At 42.8% G+C, this 17591-nt stretch overlaps 1 protein-coding gene across 1 annotated transcript; it reads left to right on the forward strand.

Moving 5' to 3' along the window:
- Positions 1-615: 615 nt before the first annotated feature.
- On the forward strand, positions 616-17051 carry LOC139387902 (glutamine--fructose-6-phosphate aminotransferase [isomerizing] 2-like). The gene is made up of 19 exons (XM_071134254.1): positions 616-730; positions 2550-2657; positions 3459-3563; positions 4560-4685; positions 5850-5908; positions 6664-6798; positions 7982-8043; positions 9587-9669; positions 10242-10359; positions 10587-10750; positions 11402-11497; positions 11711-11808; positions 13086-13206; positions 13293-13450; positions 13673-13787; positions 13998-14125; positions 15084-15251; positions 15436-15597; positions 15939-17051. Exons 1-19 carry the CDS (start codon positions 724-726, stop codon positions 15981-15983), a joined length of 2058 nt encoding a protein of 685 aa, XP_070990355.1. The 5' UTR covers positions 616-723; the 3' UTR covers positions 15984-17051.
- Positions 17052-17591: the final 540 nt, after the last annotated feature.

Below are 17591 nucleotides of genomic sequence, written 5' to 3' on the forward strand. Positions count from 1 at the left end.
TTTTTTCAGGTCCTGAATTTGTTCAAATGCTATTTTAAGCTTAAGTTTTGGGGGTTAGGTTAAGGGTTAGGTATTTAGGGAAAATAGGAATGTTAATGGTCAAACATGTTTACACTCCAGATAGTCCATAAATATGTCCAATTTGATGTTTTGGTGCCTATAGGGCAATGCAGACCTTATTACTGATAAATGAGTTTGTTTCCTATGATCATGTTTTGTATTTCTGTTTTGTATTTGATGTGTATATTTTTGTAATTGCAAGGCTCATCTGTAAAAGAGAGCTTGGTCTCAGCATGACTCCCTGTCAAAATAAAGGTTAAAGTGCCAATATGTCATTTGTTCGTCGACCCAAATTCACATAGAATTAATTGTTTGTTATAGATCTATCATTCTACTTGAAAGCAAGTCTAAGAAACGGTAGATATGTTCTATGTGTACTATTTATGTGCTTCCAGTTATTACATTTTTGTGTCTATTACTTTTGGTTTTGTAAACCAGCTTCAAACAGCTGAAAATACAATATTTTTGTTTATGGAAAATATATTTCACAGCGGATTAGAGGGTACAATGATCCCCCCCAAAACAAATTGTCAAGGAAACAGGGGGCGGGGTACTGGGTTCCTACACGCCTTCACTTTAAAAGTTGTAGCCCGACATCTCTGAATATCTTCCACAACATCCCAGATACTTTTCACTTGAAAGACTACGATATTCTGTTGGACCATGTGTGGTAAGGCAAATATGTACAATTTCGTGACTATTATGATTATTAGCTAGATAACTTCGTAGCAAATAGCAGTAACTAGCACAGCTGGCTAGCTCGCGGATGGGATACAGTTTATGTCAAATTGACGTCTAAAGTAATTTTTTGTTGTTGTATTTTAGCTAACGCTAACTTTTTTCCTAACCTTAACCTGTTTCTTATAACCTTCTACGTTAATTATCCTAACCTCCTGCGTAAGTTCTCCTAACCTGCTATGAAAAGTCCATTGTTTTTAATGATCAATTCTGCCGTAAGAGAGTATCAGCTCGACGTTCTCCTCGGGAGAGACCGTGGTCACATTAACAGTTACTTCAACGACCTCCTAATGTATATAATACATCTTTAAAATTGTACTGCCATTAAAATGCATTATTCATTGGTATTTGTGTACGTTTCTGCACGCATTTGCATTACTGACCTATGTAGTTTTGTGTCATACTAAACTTGACTAACATTACTAACCTTTACATTACTAACCTCAACATTACTAAAACAATAATTCGATAATTCACTAATGTTTGACTATTGAAAGTTAGAACAGTTTGTCATCCCGTATGTAAAACTCGACAGACCACATCTGGACTGCTCTGTTAAACACAGAGCTTTGCATATGGCTGTTAGACCTGGGTCTCTGACAGGAGCTAATTTTCACGGATGAAACAGCTGCTGTCAAACTGCGACAGGCGTTGGAAATACAGTGAGCTCCAAAGGTATTGGAACACTGACACATTTTCGTGTTGTTTTGGCTCTGTACTCCAGTACTTTGGATTTGAAATGATACAATGACGATGAGGTTAAAGTGCAGACTGTCAGCATTAATATGAGGGTATAATCATCCATGTCGGGTGAATCGTTTAGAAATTACAGCACTTTTTGTATATAGTCCTCCCATTTTAAGAGACCAAAAGTTTTGGGACAAATTCACTCACACTGTATGTGTATTAAAGTAGCCAAAAGATTAGTATTTGGTCACATATTCCTAGCACATAATGATAACATCAAGCTTGACACCCTTCAAACTTGTTGGATGCATTTGTTGTTTGTTTTGGTTGTGTTTTCAGGTTATTTTGTGCCCAATGGTAAGTAATGTGGATGCTACCATGATTACAGAAAGTCCTGAATGAATGGTGAATAATGATGAGTGAGAAAGTTAGATGCACAAATATCATACACCCACGACATGCTAACCTCTCACCATTACAATAACAGTTGAGGTTAGCATCTTTGTGGGGGGGGATTATATTTGTGTTTCTAACTTTCTCACTCATCATTATTCACAATTTATTCAGGATTATTCATAATCATGGTAGCATCCACATTGATTTAGAAGTGTTTACAAACATTTTATTCTTATTCACAATAAAAGTGACTACAAATGACACAATACATTATTTACCATTCATTTCTATTAGGCAACAAATTCATCTGAAACAACCAAAACCTGATATGGATGAAAATACCCTCAAATTAAAGCTGACAGTCTGCACTTTAGTCGTTGTATCGTTTCAAATCATCCAAAGTGCTGGAGTACAGAGCCAAAACAACACAAAATGTGTCACTGTCCCAATATTTTTGGAGCTCACTGTAGATCCAGCCCACTGACTCTTCATACCAACCCATTCAATGTAGCAAAGATGCAACCCCATGTATAATATAATGGTTTGAGTCTAAGACATGTAATGTGGGATACTGGCTTTTGTGAATCATGTTAGTTTGTTATTTCTTGAATACAACACTTTTGTTCTTGTTGAAAAATAAAGCAACTTGTACCTTTTATTTCTTGCAGGGATTTTTGCCTATCTGAACTACAGAGTGCCACGGACAAGGAAGGAGATCTTTGACACACTGGTGAAGGGACTGCAGAGACTTGAGTACAGGGGATATGACTCTGCAGGTAATTTAAAAAAAAACAATGTTGTGGTCTTAGGTCTTATTTGATCACAATCATAGACGAGAGACAGTCTCCTTGAGGCCAAGGAAGATATCTTGTCTCCACATAGCCTCTTGATAAAGTCCAACAGGACACTATGGTTCAGGGTTGTAAATAATCTCAGTTAACCCAGAACTAAATTCTTGTGTAATTTGATGAGATGCTCATGTTTACATAGTCTGTCCACCAGTGTTGAGTTCGAGACCACCTAAAGCGAAATTCTGACAAGAGAGACAAAGTTTGAAAAATATCTTCTATGAAAGTATAGGACATTAATGTTACTAATGAAGTAGGAAGCCCAGGTTTCAATAGGCAATACGTTATGAATGGGTCATGAGGGAGTGTGGATATTTGGCCTGTCGAAGTGGTTTTAGGAGCTGAATGAATGGGAGCTGATAATCATTATAATTTTTTTGCTCAGCTGGTCTCGGGAAGAAATTATGAGTTCTCATTGTTCGAGACAAGAGTCAAGATCGAGTAAAAATGTATCTGACACAGAGTCAAGACAGAGTAAAAATGTATCTGACACAGAGTCAAGACAGGGTAAAAATGTATCTGACACAGAGTCAAGACAGAGTAAAAATGTATCTGACACAGAGTCAAGACAGAGTAAAAATGTATCTGACACAGAGACAAGACAGAGTAAAAATGTATCTGACAGAGACAAGGCTGAGACACTCACTATGTGGTCTATATTACAACACTGCCATCCACAAGAGATTATGGTTGTAATAGATTCATGTTTTTTCTGCGTTTGGCTTTCAGGTGTCGGAGTGGATGGCCCTAGGAAAAATGACAATGGTGACAACGTCAACATTTGCCTGATCAAGAAGAGGGGGAAGGTCAAGGCTCTGGATGAGGAGCTCTACAGTAGGCTGAACTCTCTACTCTCCTACATTAAGCTGAACTCTCTACTCTCCCTCGCTACTCTCCTACATTCAGCTGAACTCTACTCTCCCCCGCTACTCTCCTACATTCAGCTGAACTCTACTCTCCCTCGCTACTCTCCTACATTAAGCTGAACTCTACTCTCCCTCGCTACTCTCCTACATTAAGCTGAACTCTCTACTCTCCCTCGCTACTCTCCTACATTAAGCTGAACTCTACTCTCCTACATTTTGCTGAACTCTCTACTCTCCCTTGCTACTCTCCAACATTTAGCTGAACTCGCTACTCTATTCTCCCTCGCTACTCTCCTGCATTAAGCTGAACTCTCTACTCTCCCTCGTTACTCTCCTACATTAAGCTGAACTCTACTCTCTCGCTACACATCTACATTAAGCTGAACTCTCTACTCTCCCTCGCTACTCTCCTACATTAAGCTGAACTCTACTCTCTCGCTACTCTACTACATTAAGCTGAACTCTACTCTCTCGCTACACATCTACATTAAGCTGAACTCTCTACTCTCCCTCGCTACTCTCCTACGTTAAGCTGAACTCTCTACTCTCCCTCGCTACTCTCCTGCATTAAGCTGAACTCTCTACTCTCCCTCGCTCCTCTCCTGCATTAAGCTGAACTCTCTACTCTCCCTCGCTACTCTCCTGCATTAAGCTGAACTCTCTACTCTCCCTCGCTACTCTCCTACATTAAGCTGAACTCTCTACTCTCCCTCGCTACTCTCCTGCATTAAGCTGAACTCTCTACTCTCCCTCGCTACTCTCCTACGTTAAGCTGAACTCTCTACTCTCCCTCTCTTGCTCCATACCACTCTACTTGAGTCAACTCCACGATCTTCTCCTATACTAGTTTCTACTAGTTCACAGTCTAGTACTACGTATTAGCCTATGCTTAGTATGTTTCTCACTGCTTCGTGCTTTAACATGTTGATGTTTTAGTCTGATCGTTGATTGTGTGTGTGATCAGAGAACGACTCCATTGACCTGGACACTGAGCTGGACACACACTTTGGCATTGCTCACACCCGCTGGGCGACACATGGAGAGCCCAACGCTGTCAACTGCCATCCACACCGCTCCGACAAGAACAACGGTAAGAACACACTCGTACTGTAGGATCACACAGTAGATGGTAAGAATTGCTGAAGCAATGTTAGTACAGTATTAAGCGGTTTGTAAACACACTATAATGCAGCCATTCACTCAACACAAGAGAACGGGGGTACAATATAATGTGTCCCCATTGGCTTTACATTGCAGCCCCTAAAAGAGCATCTTAGTCATCTGGTTTACCATATAGAGGTCGTTAACTTACCCCTGTTGTTGCCTTCATTTAATGGGCCCTGCTTTCCTTAAGGAAGAGAAACACCGGAAAGCAGATGAAAACTTTAAAGAGAAAGGGGTCAGGGGTCATTTTTGCTAGATAATGAGATGGCTTAACTCCATGCTGTCTGATGTATTGCCTGGTGTCCTAGCCTGCCTGAGCTTTCTCCCGAGGCCTATGCAGATGTGCTTGAGTTCACCTTAGAGAGTAGCTCCATCATGATAGTAATTCATAAAGAAACCAGGATGTTCTCCTATGTCAGGGACCATCAACTAGATTCAGCCGCGGACTGATCTTTTTAAATTCTTTATTTGTGTTTTTTTTTATTGAGTGGATGGTCGGGTGGCCAGAACATAATCATTTGTAGACCGTATATTGACCGCAATAAGCTGAAACAGATATAATATTTGAATAAAACATAATAATTTGAATCCTTGCTTACATTTGTATAGGATAACATGTCTCTCTATAATGGGTGAGAATACTTAGATTTCCAAAATTACAAGGAGCTGATTTCCTGGTCCAATATTGGGAAATAATAATAATATATTGGCTCAGAAAACTATTGGCCAAATAAAACCACCCGTGGGCCACCAGTTGTGGAACCCTGGCCTAGGACGTAAAACAAGAGAGACTGTGACCTTAAATACAAGCACGTGTGTGCTTCTGCATGTACATTTCTTGCTCTTTGAGGTTTTAGCCTGGGTATCTGGAAAGCACTTTGTGACAAGTGCTGACGTAAAAAGCTTTATGAAATAAAATGGATTGATTTGTTTGGAAGACTTAATTAGAGCAGAGTAGATATTTACTTACAATAATTACACTGTAGCTATTAACCCATGTTTGACACAAGATAATGTTATGCTGTCACAGAGGAATAGGTATTCTGTGAATGCCAAATATTTGACATGTGATCTCTGTTCTTCACCTTAGAATTTGTTGTGATCCACAATGGAATCATCACTAACTACAAGGAGCTCAGGAAATACCTGGTAAGTTGTGAGAACACACAAGGCATTCCAATCCGGACATTTATTTACACACCTTGAACACATCATTGCTACTAGACCTTTGTGCACGGGTATACAGGTCTGTACAGACATCATAAACCAGAAGAAGTGTAGTTTTACAAGTGTAAAGACCACACAGACACGCCCTTAGGCCGTTGGTCAGTAGGCCCAATAGAAATCATATATGTGGGATTTGTTTGTAGACATTAGCAAATGTTATTGAATGAAAGGACATTACAGTATTATATTTCTGTAGCGTGGATGTATAAAGGTGTTGACGCAGAAATGGAATCGATAGAACTGGCCTCCCCATTCAAGTCAATGGTGGCATAATGGGTGGACTGGCAGCCATTGCGAGTGTACCCATTAGTTTACCAGTGAAATTACCAGGGTCAGAGTTACCAAGCCCTTTCTATGGATTCTATTTCTGTTGTTGTTGATGGGTCAGACCGTAGATTCCTGTACAGATTGTCAGTTGTTTGTTATCTACTTCACTTGCTTTGGCAATGTTAACATATGTTTCCCATGCTAATAAATCCACTTGAATTGTCCTGACTTTGCCCTTCATGGTTGCGGTATGTCAGGGTCTGCGGTGCTGTTTCATTAGCCAGACTGAGCTAATAACTGAGACTGACAGTTAGGCTACATCTCTTATTTTTGTTGAGAGAAACATTGTCTGTTTTGAAGGTTGTTGTGTCTGTAACTAACAGCAGTGTTTTTTTGTATACTGCCGTCAGAAATCCAAGGGGTACAAGTTTGAGTCGGAGACGGACACCGAGGTCATCCCCAAGCTGATTAAATATGTCTATGACAACAGCGAGAACGATTATGTGTCCTTCTCCACCCTGGTGGAGCGCGTCATCCAGCAGCTGGTAAGCGTCATGGAGGGGTGTGGATTCTTCTGGGAAAATCTCTGTATATGACCACACACAATTAACAGTCCTGTCTGCATGTGGTAGGGTAGTTGATTATGTTGTGACAAACAAACAATTCATTTAGGACATGTCAGCTGGGGTTTTGTGTTGCAATGTCGTCGCCCCCCCCCCCCCCTTGTCTGGCCTGTTTACTGTTTCCCTTTAACCACATCACATAATCAACAGCAGTTGTCCGTATGTAGCAGCTAACCTAATGCCCTCCGCAACCTGAAAGGAAAAGGTTTTTAGGGTCTAAAAGTCCTGCTGTGTTCTGTGTGCTGGGATCTGGTTGAGTCTGGTTTTAGAAGTGGCTCTGAAAGATGACCTAATATCCTGTATATCAGCCCACCCCACCCAACTACCCCAGAAGAAAACGAAGACCTCACTCTGTAGCTTCAATAAAAGAAGGGGAAAGTTGAACAACGAGATTAGTTCTTGGCATAATTGAAAACAGACTGAATCATAAGCTGTGTGTGTGTGTGTGTGTGTGTGTGTGTGTGTGTGTGTGTGTGTGTGTGTGTGTGTGTGTGTGTGTGTGTGTGTTTATTTGTTTTATATTTCTCCTCCCCTCTCAGTTTGGCCAATGAGAGAGCTCAGGGCTAGGGAGCAGAGTAGTGCTTCCACAGAGGGGCCTCTTATTCCTTCTACAGCCTGAGTGTGTGGAGCTTAGTTTCTCTGCCTCCCAGCGTACTCCATCTATCTCACAGCATACCCCATCTCCTCACCTTACTGGGCCCCTGGGCTGGGGTTTAGGCAGGGGATAGAGGGAGGAGGGAGCAGAGTGGCTGGGCTGGGGTTTAGGCAGGGGATAGAGGGAGGAGGGAGCAGAGTGGCTGGGCTGGGGTTTAGGCAGGGATAAAGGGTTCAGCTGATTTGCCATAGTTTCCTATCTTTTTGTCTTCTATCGCTTTCCTTTGACTGATGTCTATTGGGTTTAGCCTGTCTAGGGACTGATGTCGGACATGAGTGCAGGCTATGAAGTTTAAACATTATAGTGCATCTGACTGTTGTTGATGACTCATTGTGTCAATATCATCCTGTCCTAAATGAGATCATATTGGATGTGAATTCACTGAGGTCTACAGGATGTCATTTCTGACACCGCTAACTTGCTGTACTCCTTTTGTCTCTTCTCTCCAAGGAAGGGGCTTTTGCTCTGGTTTTCAAAAGCATCCACTTCCCGGGGGAAGCTGTAGCCACCAGGTCAGTATGATCCCTCTGACATTTCTCTACTCGACCCCATCACTTCTACCTCACACGTTCGCCCGGCCTACCAGAACACTTTACCTTCCATTATAGATTGACCCCCTTTCTGACCTCTAACCCTGTCGCTGATCTCAAGTGTTGCATAATATCCTGTAGAACTCTCACGAAGCACAAGGTTCCATGGAAGCCCATGAATCAGGGAATCTGATCCTGTTTCAAAGAGTTGTGTTACCACATGCCCACTATGATGCAATGTTCTGGTTTAGGTGAAACGATAAAGTCAGGTATGAACAAGGCATGATGTTTGTGTAAGAAACCTATACAAGTTTTGTCATCCCTTTTTATCAGCATAATGTTAACTGTATACCTGTAAAAGTGGCACATTATGCACAGTAAGCAACACTGTTCACTGTGTGTCTGTATGTGTGCAAACTAGTGGTTGTGTGTGTTTTGTGTCAGTTAAGATTTCTCCTCCACTCTCAGTTTTCAAATGAGAGAGCTCAATGGGCTAAGGACCAGAGTGGAGCTTCTCCAGAGAGGGCTCTTATCCACTGAGTGTAGTTTACTGTCTCTTGTCAGAGTTGCTTTCCAGGGGAAAGAATGGTTGCAATTAAGTCATTATACAAGTGTTTGTAGTTCCTCACCTCCTCCATTAAACAATGCCCTCCTTCATGGTATTGTTGCTTGATATTGGCCGCCTTTCCTTCCAGTTCTCTGCTGCCAATGACTGGAATGAACTGCAAAAATCACTGAAGCTGCTCTTATATCTCCCTCTCTAACTTTAAGCATCATCATTTCTGCAGACCCACGCCACTGGTCTAACCATAAAGATTTCAGGGTATTATAATGAACAAAACCAGTGATTGTACAAGACCAAGTTGAGTGATGTGTGTGGGATGCTGTTGGCCTGTCTTTATAGCTGAGTGAACGGATGTGGTCTACTCTGTGGGAGAAAGTGGAGGGTGTGTTATGACTGCCTTTGTCTATTCTAAGAGAGCGTGTCTCAGACAGCGGTTTGATTTGGCCCAAAAAATGTAGGTCTAGTTCATACCAGTTTCTCACATTGGCTCACTCTCTCATTCCAGCCTCAGCCTCTCTCTCATTCCAGCCTCAGCTTCTAATGGCCTCTGTCACTGTCATCATCTCTCACTCTCTCATTCCAGCCTCTAACGTTCTCTGTCACTGTCTTCCTCTCTCACTCTCTCATTCCAGCCTCAGCCACAAACGGATCTCTGTCACTGTCTTCCTCTCTCACTCTCTCATTCCAGCCTCAGCCACAAACGGATCTCTGTCACTGTCATCCTCTCTCATTCTGTCTCATGCCAGCCTCAGCCTCTCTAATGGACTCTGTCACTATCATCCTCTCTCACTCTCTCATTCCAGCCTCAGCCACAAACGGATCTCTGTCACTGTCATCCTCTCTCATTCTGTCTCATGCCAGCCTCAGCCTCTCTAATGGACTCTGTCACTATCATCCTCTCTCACTCTCTCATTCCAGCCTCAGCCTCTAATGTCCTCTGTTACTGTCATCCTGCCTTAGGAGAGGAAGTCCTCTGCTGATAGGCGTGAGGAGCAAGTATGAGCTGTCAATGGAACAGATTCCTATTCAGTACAACAGTACTGGTGAGTCCCTCTCTCTGGGTGCCTCTGGACACTAGGCCAGCTGTTGGCAGACAACTCTTGATGGCGCCAACTGAAACTTTTAGTCCTGGTGTTTTTAAGTATTCTCCTTTATAATTTGTAATACCCCTGTTGTGTACTGTAGCTGTAATGAGCAGGTTGGGATTTGTGACCGAAGTTGCTTGTGCAATCTCGTCTGTATAGGTAAAGTGCTGTTTGTCATCAAGCAGAGCACTTAGCTTGACATTTTTATGAATTTATATCAACTTTAGCTCTCAACTTTCTTGTGCTCGGAACCATGATTTTGATAAATCTGTTTTCATTTAGCTGAAAATAAACATGACTAATTTGAAATGAAGTGAAAAGGGAAACTTACCAAAGACAAAATGTTAAGAGCACCCTTTCACCTTTTGGGTGAGCCTAAATAATATCTGTCTGTAATGTTTAGTGTCAATTACATTTCAAACGGTTTAGTAATTAGTTATGTTATATGCTGTTATACAACTGAAGTTCCTTCTGGAAAAATCCATTCTGTTCTATTATGTTCCGTCTGTGTGACCCCGTCTACTTTTCAGGTCACTTTATAGAAGGCATCCAGCAGAGGAACTTCAGGAACAGAGTGGACAGCACCGTAGCCTTGCACTCAGTCAGTGACAGGAAGGCAGTGGAGTTCTTCTTTGCTTCTGATGCCAGGTGAGAGCCACGAGAACATGAATCTCCCCTCAACTGGATAACTAACCCCAGATGTAATTAATGTAGCTCTTCCAGTTCAATACTGATTGTGTTCTACACTCCTATCTACTGGCCGTCAACTGTCATTACATGTACTTATTCATGTACTGTATATTACTGCCATGTTCCTTACACACTCTTATGGGGGGGAAAAAAACATATCTCTGTCCTTCCTGCTTCACCCCTAGTGCTATCATTGAACACACCAACAAGGTGATCTACCTGCGGGATGATGACATAGCAGCGGTGGCCCAGGGCAAGCTGTCCCTGCACCGTATGAGCCGCTGTGCCGGGGAGGACCCTAACCGGGCCATCCAGACCCTACAGATGGAGCTGCAGCAGATCATGAAAGGTCAGGGGTCATCACAACACACAGTCACACACTGATAACGAGAGCCCTGTATTTAGAGAGTTGGAACTTTGAGGTTTCTGATGCATTGACATGATACTACAACATTCTATGGCAGCCATTTTAGTGGTCCGTTAACATGACATGGGGAATAGTTAAACTATGTTATGGATTGTCTAGAATTAGAACAAAATTAGACATTCTGAGAGTTAGCGCCACCCCTCTAAATACATGGCTCTGCTAATAACCAATCAGTGTAAAGTAGATACGGCCAGGGTTATGCAGAGGTGTTGGGACAGTTAGAATTATTAAGCACTTATTAGCTATGTGCAGTTTTCAGAAATGAGTGAGAGCCTGATGCAGTCTTCTTTCACTTGGAGTCTGTCTGTATTCCTGGGTGATCTGTTCTTGGGGTTGGTATTGATGCATAACATGGATGTTTATATTTACATATTCTTATTCATCCCTTTACATTTGTGTGTATTTGTGTGTATTTGTGTGTGTGTGTGTATAAGCTAGTTATTGTGAATTTGTTAGATTTTACTGCATAGTCAGAACTAGAAGCACAAGCATTTCGCTACACTTGCATTGGCATCTGCTAACCATGTGTATGTGACCAATAGAATTTGATTTGATTTGGATGTTGACTCACAGGGAACTTCAAAGCCTTCATGCAGAAGGAGATTTTTGAGCAGCCAGAGTCTGTCTTCAACACCATGAGAGGAAGGATCTGTTTTGAAACCAACACAGGTATGGCATAGTCTGAAATCCACTCAATGTACTCCGTGTGATGCTAAACATGACGACGAGTAGCAAGGAGTAGAATGTTAACTCAAACAGACTGGTACCCAGGCTAGGTATGGCACACACAGTACCCCAAACAGATAACTTTAGAAATAGATCCGTAGCTGAAGATCAGAAATGCGTCTTGTTTTGTGTCAGAGATGTGCTTTTGATCACCAGTGGTCCTGGGGGGGCTGAAAGACCATCTGAAGGAGATCAGGCGCTGCAGACGCCTCATCCTGATTGGCTGTGGGACCAGTTTCCATGCTGGAGTGGCGGTGAGTGCTAGACGGTTTATGGACATTTTGCTGTAGACTGAGTAGGAGATTCACTAATTGACACTTGTGTGGGTGTAACGAGAAAGATCCTGTATGGGTCCTGGTCCTGTATTGCTCAGTCGGAGTGGGACACTAATTCGGATGCATATAAGAAATCCCGCTATGACCTTCGACGAGTCATCAAATAGGCAAAGCGTCAATACAGGACTAAGATCAAATCTAATTTCTTGCAATAATGTGTTATCATTTACATACTGTGTCACATTTATTTTGTCTAAGTATGCCTCTTTCAGACAACAACAAAAAACTTTGACTTGACATAATTATTCTCCTTTTTGGCAGTTCTTACTTTCACTACTAGAGGGGGATTGGACAATTTCTTGGGGATCTGCACTCCCAAAGTTGTTGACTGTTTTTGTGCTTGCCAGTTAGCTAGCAGTTCTCAGCTGTTAGCAGCCAATGGCTAGCAATTCTCAGCTGTTAGCAGCCAATGGCTAGCAGTTCTCAGCTGTTAGCAGCCAATGGCTAGCAGTTTGTTACTGGCGATTTAAAAACGGATGATTGCCGTCATTTCTTCAAGTCATTATTGAATGTACCAAATCAAGCCGTTGCCCGACTATTAAAAGGGACAGGCGGCTATTTGAGACTCAGCGTTTTCATTGAAGTTTTACGGTGTGCGGCTGCTCGGCCATGGAAACCCATTTCATGACGCTCCAGACGAACAGTTCCAATGTTGACGTTGCTTCCAGAGTCAGTTTGTACAAACATTGGCAGAGTCAATTTTATACATTGGTCAGCGATGGGTGTGGCTGAAATAGCTGAATCTACTCATTTTGAAGGAGTGTCCACATACACTATATATACTCAAAAGTATTTACCTGGTACCCGTGTATATAGCCAACTTATCATTCATTACTCATTGTGTATTTATTCCTTGTGTTACTATTTTTCTCTCTGAATTGTTTGGAATGTCCCGTATGTAAGCATTTCACTGTTAGTCTACACCTGTTGTTTTATGAAGCATGTGACATAAAATGTGTATTTTATTTGGTAGAGCATGGCGCTTGCAACGTCAGGATTGTGTCTTCGATTCCCGAGACCACCCACACATAAAAAATGTACGCACACTTCACTGTGGGTCGTTTTGGATAAAAGCATCTGCTAAATGGCTTATATTAAGAAAAAGGACTCAAATAGTCCAGACTCCAGGCTGAACAGTCGGTTGTTCATAGATGAAAAATAGAGTGATTGATGATACCCTTCCTTGATGCCTCTAGACCAGACAGATTCTGGAGGAGTTGACTGAACTGCCTGTGATGGTGGAACTGGCCTCTGATTTCCTGGACCGCATCACTCCTGTCTTTAGAGATGACGTCTGCTTTTTCATCAGCCAGTCTGGTACGTGAGACTGCACATTATCTGGTCAGATATGGTGATCGATTGTGCTTTGTTTCACAAGACGCTATGACTCCACCTCCTTCCAGGTGAGACAGCAGACACCCTGATGACGCTGCGTTACTGTCAGGGCCGCGGAGCTCTGACGGTGGGCATCACCAACACAGTGGGCAGCTCCATCTCCAGGGAGACAGACTGTGGCGTTCACATCAACGCTGGCCCTGAAATCGGCGTGGCCAGCACCAAGGTACACTACCACCACCACCACCACACTGCCGTCTGTTCACAGGGAAGCCTCAGTTAATGTGAGCTCAGTGGTGTTGTACTGAGCACGGCGACTATATTGATGTCAGGATTCACATGTGTACCTAGGTTGAGATTTGGAGGAGATGGTGTACTGTGTTTATGCAAGTGCCTCATATACAAGTGTTTGTGCATGACTGCTCACAGTGCCCCCTACTTTCTCCAGGCGTACACCAGCCAGTTTGTGGCCCTCACCATGTTTGGTTTGATGATGAGTGAGGACAGAATCTCCCTGCAGAAGAGGAGACTGGAGATCATCAACGGATTGAGGATGCTGCCAGGTCAGCCTGACTCTCTGTGCCTCTCGTTACGCCCCCCCCCCCCCCCCCCCTTATAACCTCCACCCTCTCATAGCCCCTGTCAACTACTTATCTATAACCTCTAGCCACCCCTGTCATTTTACACTCCTTATCTGTCTACCTCCAATGCATTCCCTCACTGTGACCTCCTTGTGAGCTAATGCAGAATATGTCTGGTGTTCCTCTCCTCAGGGTTGATTAAGGAGGTTCTGACTCTGGACGACCAGATCAAAAACATTGCAAGCGAGCTGTACCAGCAGAGGTCCCTGCTGGTTATGGGCCGTGGATACAACTACGCCACTTGTATGGAGGGGGCACTGGTGAGCACTGAAACTACTCTTCATGCAGGGCTCTCCAACCCTGTTCCTGGAGAGCTACCCTTCTTTAGGTTTTTGCTCCAACCCTGTTCCTGGAGAGATACCCTCCTGTAGGTTTTAACTCTAACCCTGTTCCTGAAGAGAAACCCTCCTGTAGGTTTTAACTCCAACCCTGTTCCTGGAGAGATGCCCTCCTATGTGGTCTAGTGGATCTTTGTGGTGGGCTGGGTGCCTGCAGGCTGACTTGGTCGTCAGTTGAACTATGTTTCCTCCGACACATTGGTGCAGCAGGCTTCCGGGTTAAGCGAGCAGGTGTTAAGAAGCGCGGTTTGGCGGGTAATGTTTTGGAGGACACACGACTCAACCTTCGACTCTCCCGAGCACGTTGGGGAGTTGCAGCGATGAGACGAGATCGAAAAAGGGGGTAAAAAAAAGAACCACAAAAAAAATAGAGAACGGTAAGCTCTCCAAGAACAGGGTTGGAGTTTAAACCAACAGGAGGGTAGCTCTCCAAGAACAGGGTTGGAGTTTAAACCAACAGGAGGGTAGCTCTCCAAGAACAGGGTTGGAGTTAAAACCAACAGGAGGGTAGCTCTCCAAGAACAGGGTTGGAGTTTAAACCAACAGGAGGGTAGCTCTCCAAGAACAGGGTTGGAGTTAAAACCAACAGGAGGGTAGCTCTCCAGGAACAGAGTTGGAGAGCCTCGGGGTAGAGAGCTCCCGAGTGGTGCAGTGGTCTAAGGCACTGCATCCAGGCTGTATCACAACCGGCTGTGATTAGGAGTCCCATAGGGCGGTGCACAATTGGCCCAGCGTTGTCCGGGTTTGGCTGGTATAGGCCGTTGTTGTAAATAAGAATGTGCTCTTAACTGACTTGCCTAGTTAAATACAAAAATGTCAAATAACTCTGAGGAGGACTAGATGGCTTATTGACTTTCATTTGATTATTTTCCTGTTACAGAAAATCAAAGAGATCACGTACATGCACTCAGAGGGCATCCTGGCTGGGGAGCTGAAGCACGGTCCCCTGGCTCTCATCGACAAACACATGCCTGTCATTATGATCATCATGAAAGACGCCTGCTACACCAAGTGTCACAACGCTCTGCAGCAGGTCACAGCACGCCAGGTGAGACACACACACACACACACACACAGAGGAAGGGGGACTCTCTCCCTCTCTCTGACTTTGACATTCAGTAGCTTTTGTACACCCTGGTATTCAAAAATAATTCACCTGAGGGAATATCACAATGGACAGAATAGTTTAATGATTATATCATTATTGATCCTGTTTTCCCCCTTCCTGTCAGGGGCGGCCCATTATCCTGTGTTGCCAGGACGACCCTGAGATCACTAAGAATGCTTACAAGACCATTGAGTTGCCACAGACAGTGGACTGCCTTCAGGGCGTCCTCAGTGTCATTCCTCTCCAGCTCATGTCCTTCCACTTGGCTGTGCTCCGAGGATACGATGTAAGTCACCAGGCCCCAATGGTCCTCTGTTACAGCCGACAGCAGTCATAATATGTGTTGTGTCTGAGGGTGTTTTTAAAAAGCTGTGTGCGTGCTCTGTGTGCGTGCTCTGTGTGCGTGCTCTGTGTGCGTGCTCTGTGTCTGTGCTCTGTCTGCGTGCTCTGTGTCTGCGTGCTCTGTGTCTGCGTGCTCTGTGTGCATGCTCTGTCTGTGTCTGTGTGCGTGCTCTGTCTGCATGCTCTGTGTGTGTGCTCTGTGTCTGTGTGCGTGCTCTGTCTGCGTGCTCTGTGTCTGTGTGCGAGACCTTAACACTAATGTTGATTTTCTTTCCATCTTCTCAGGTGGACTGCCCCAGGAACCTAGCCAAGTCTGTGACAGTGGAGTAACTACTAGTTTCAAACCAGTCAAAATACCATAATGCAGTCAGGCGTGTCTTTCTCTGTACTTTGTGTACTGTGTGTGTTGGCAGGTACTGAATGTGTCATTTTAACTGGGTATTTATCAGGGTTTGGGTCAATTTGAATTGAAGGCAGTCCATTCAGGAATTAAACTGAAATTCCAATTAAATTATTGAGAAAATGTATTTTCAATGACTTCAATCAACTTAAAAGGAAAACCTATTTAAAAATGTTGGGATTTTCAATTAAAATCCTGAATTTACTGACTTCAATTTGAATTGACCCCAACCCTGGTATTTATGGTAGACGTTAAACTCTGAAGAGTTGTCATGACTCAAGTGGTGTGCTGGAGTTCTATCAGTGAGTTAAATTCAATGACGTTTACTCAATAAGTGCCTTGTGAATGTTTTAATTTTAATTTTATTTTTTTATATATACATAAGGAAGGGACATATATATTCTATTCTGTTTACTGCTCGGCACTGAAGCAAAGGAACAATGTCATAGCCTATTGTTTACATTTAGTCTCAAAATGTTTACGGTTGTGCAATACGTAGACTGACAAGGACTAAAGTGTCTTGGTGTTTGTTTGTAATAGCTCGCACATCATTTAATTTGCATGATGCCTACTATACCTTTTTAAACAGTGAAGGAACAGTTAAATCTTACCGTTACAGAAGGTAGAGAGATAATATGACAATTATGTATTCCAACTCTCTATTCCTCTGTATTTGTTTGAGCCAAAGAGAAAACAAGCAAAGGACTGTTGGCTATATGGACAATTTCTCGTTTGATGTCCTCTTTACAACGGGAAAATATATGAGTACTTTGAGGCTGTTACTGTATAACGCCCTTATCATATGCAAATGATTTTAGACCAAACGCGTGTACATGTACATTGCGATATATGTTTAAAATTGTAGATATTTATTGTATTTTATATCTGATTATTAGTCCTATGTGTCTAATTTTGAATAGGCCAGATTCTGTCCCCTAATCTTTGACTATGTATATTACTTGTTTTTTCTTTTTTTAATACAATTATTTTTTACCCTTTTATGTTTGTGTGTGTGGTTTCCAGATCACATAGTGCTAGCTGAATGAAGACCAATATTCTCTTGATTTGATTTAAGCTATATAAATAGAGTACCAGTCAAAAGTTTGGGGACACCTATTCATTCCCAGAGTTTCTCTAATTTGAACTATTTTCTACATTGTAGAATAATAGTGAAGACATCAAAACTATAAAGTAACACATATGGAATCATGTGTTAACTCCGTGTTAAACAAATCAAAATATATTTTAGATTCTTCAAAGTAGCCACCCTTTGCCTTGATGACAGCTTTGCACACTCTTGGCATTCTCTCAACCAGCTTCACCTGGAATGCTTTTCCAACAGTCTTGAAGGAGTTCCCACATATGCTAAGCACTTGTTGGCTGCTTTTCCTTCACTCTGCGGTCCAACTCATCCCAAACCATATCAATTGGTTTGAGGTTGGGTGATTGTGGAGGTCAGGTCATCTGATGTAGCACTCCATCACTCTCTTTCTTGGTCAAATAGCCCTTACACAGCCTGGAGGTGTTCTAGTCATTGT

The sequence above is a fragment of the Oncorhynchus clarkii genome, chromosome 29, assembly GCF_045791955.1.
Source record: "Oncorhynchus clarkii lewisi isolate Uvic-CL-2024 chromosome 29, UVic_Ocla_1.0, whole genome shotgun sequence".
Classification (NCBI taxonomy): domain Eukaryota; kingdom Metazoa; phylum Chordata; class Actinopteri; order Salmoniformes; family Salmonidae; genus Oncorhynchus; species Oncorhynchus clarkii.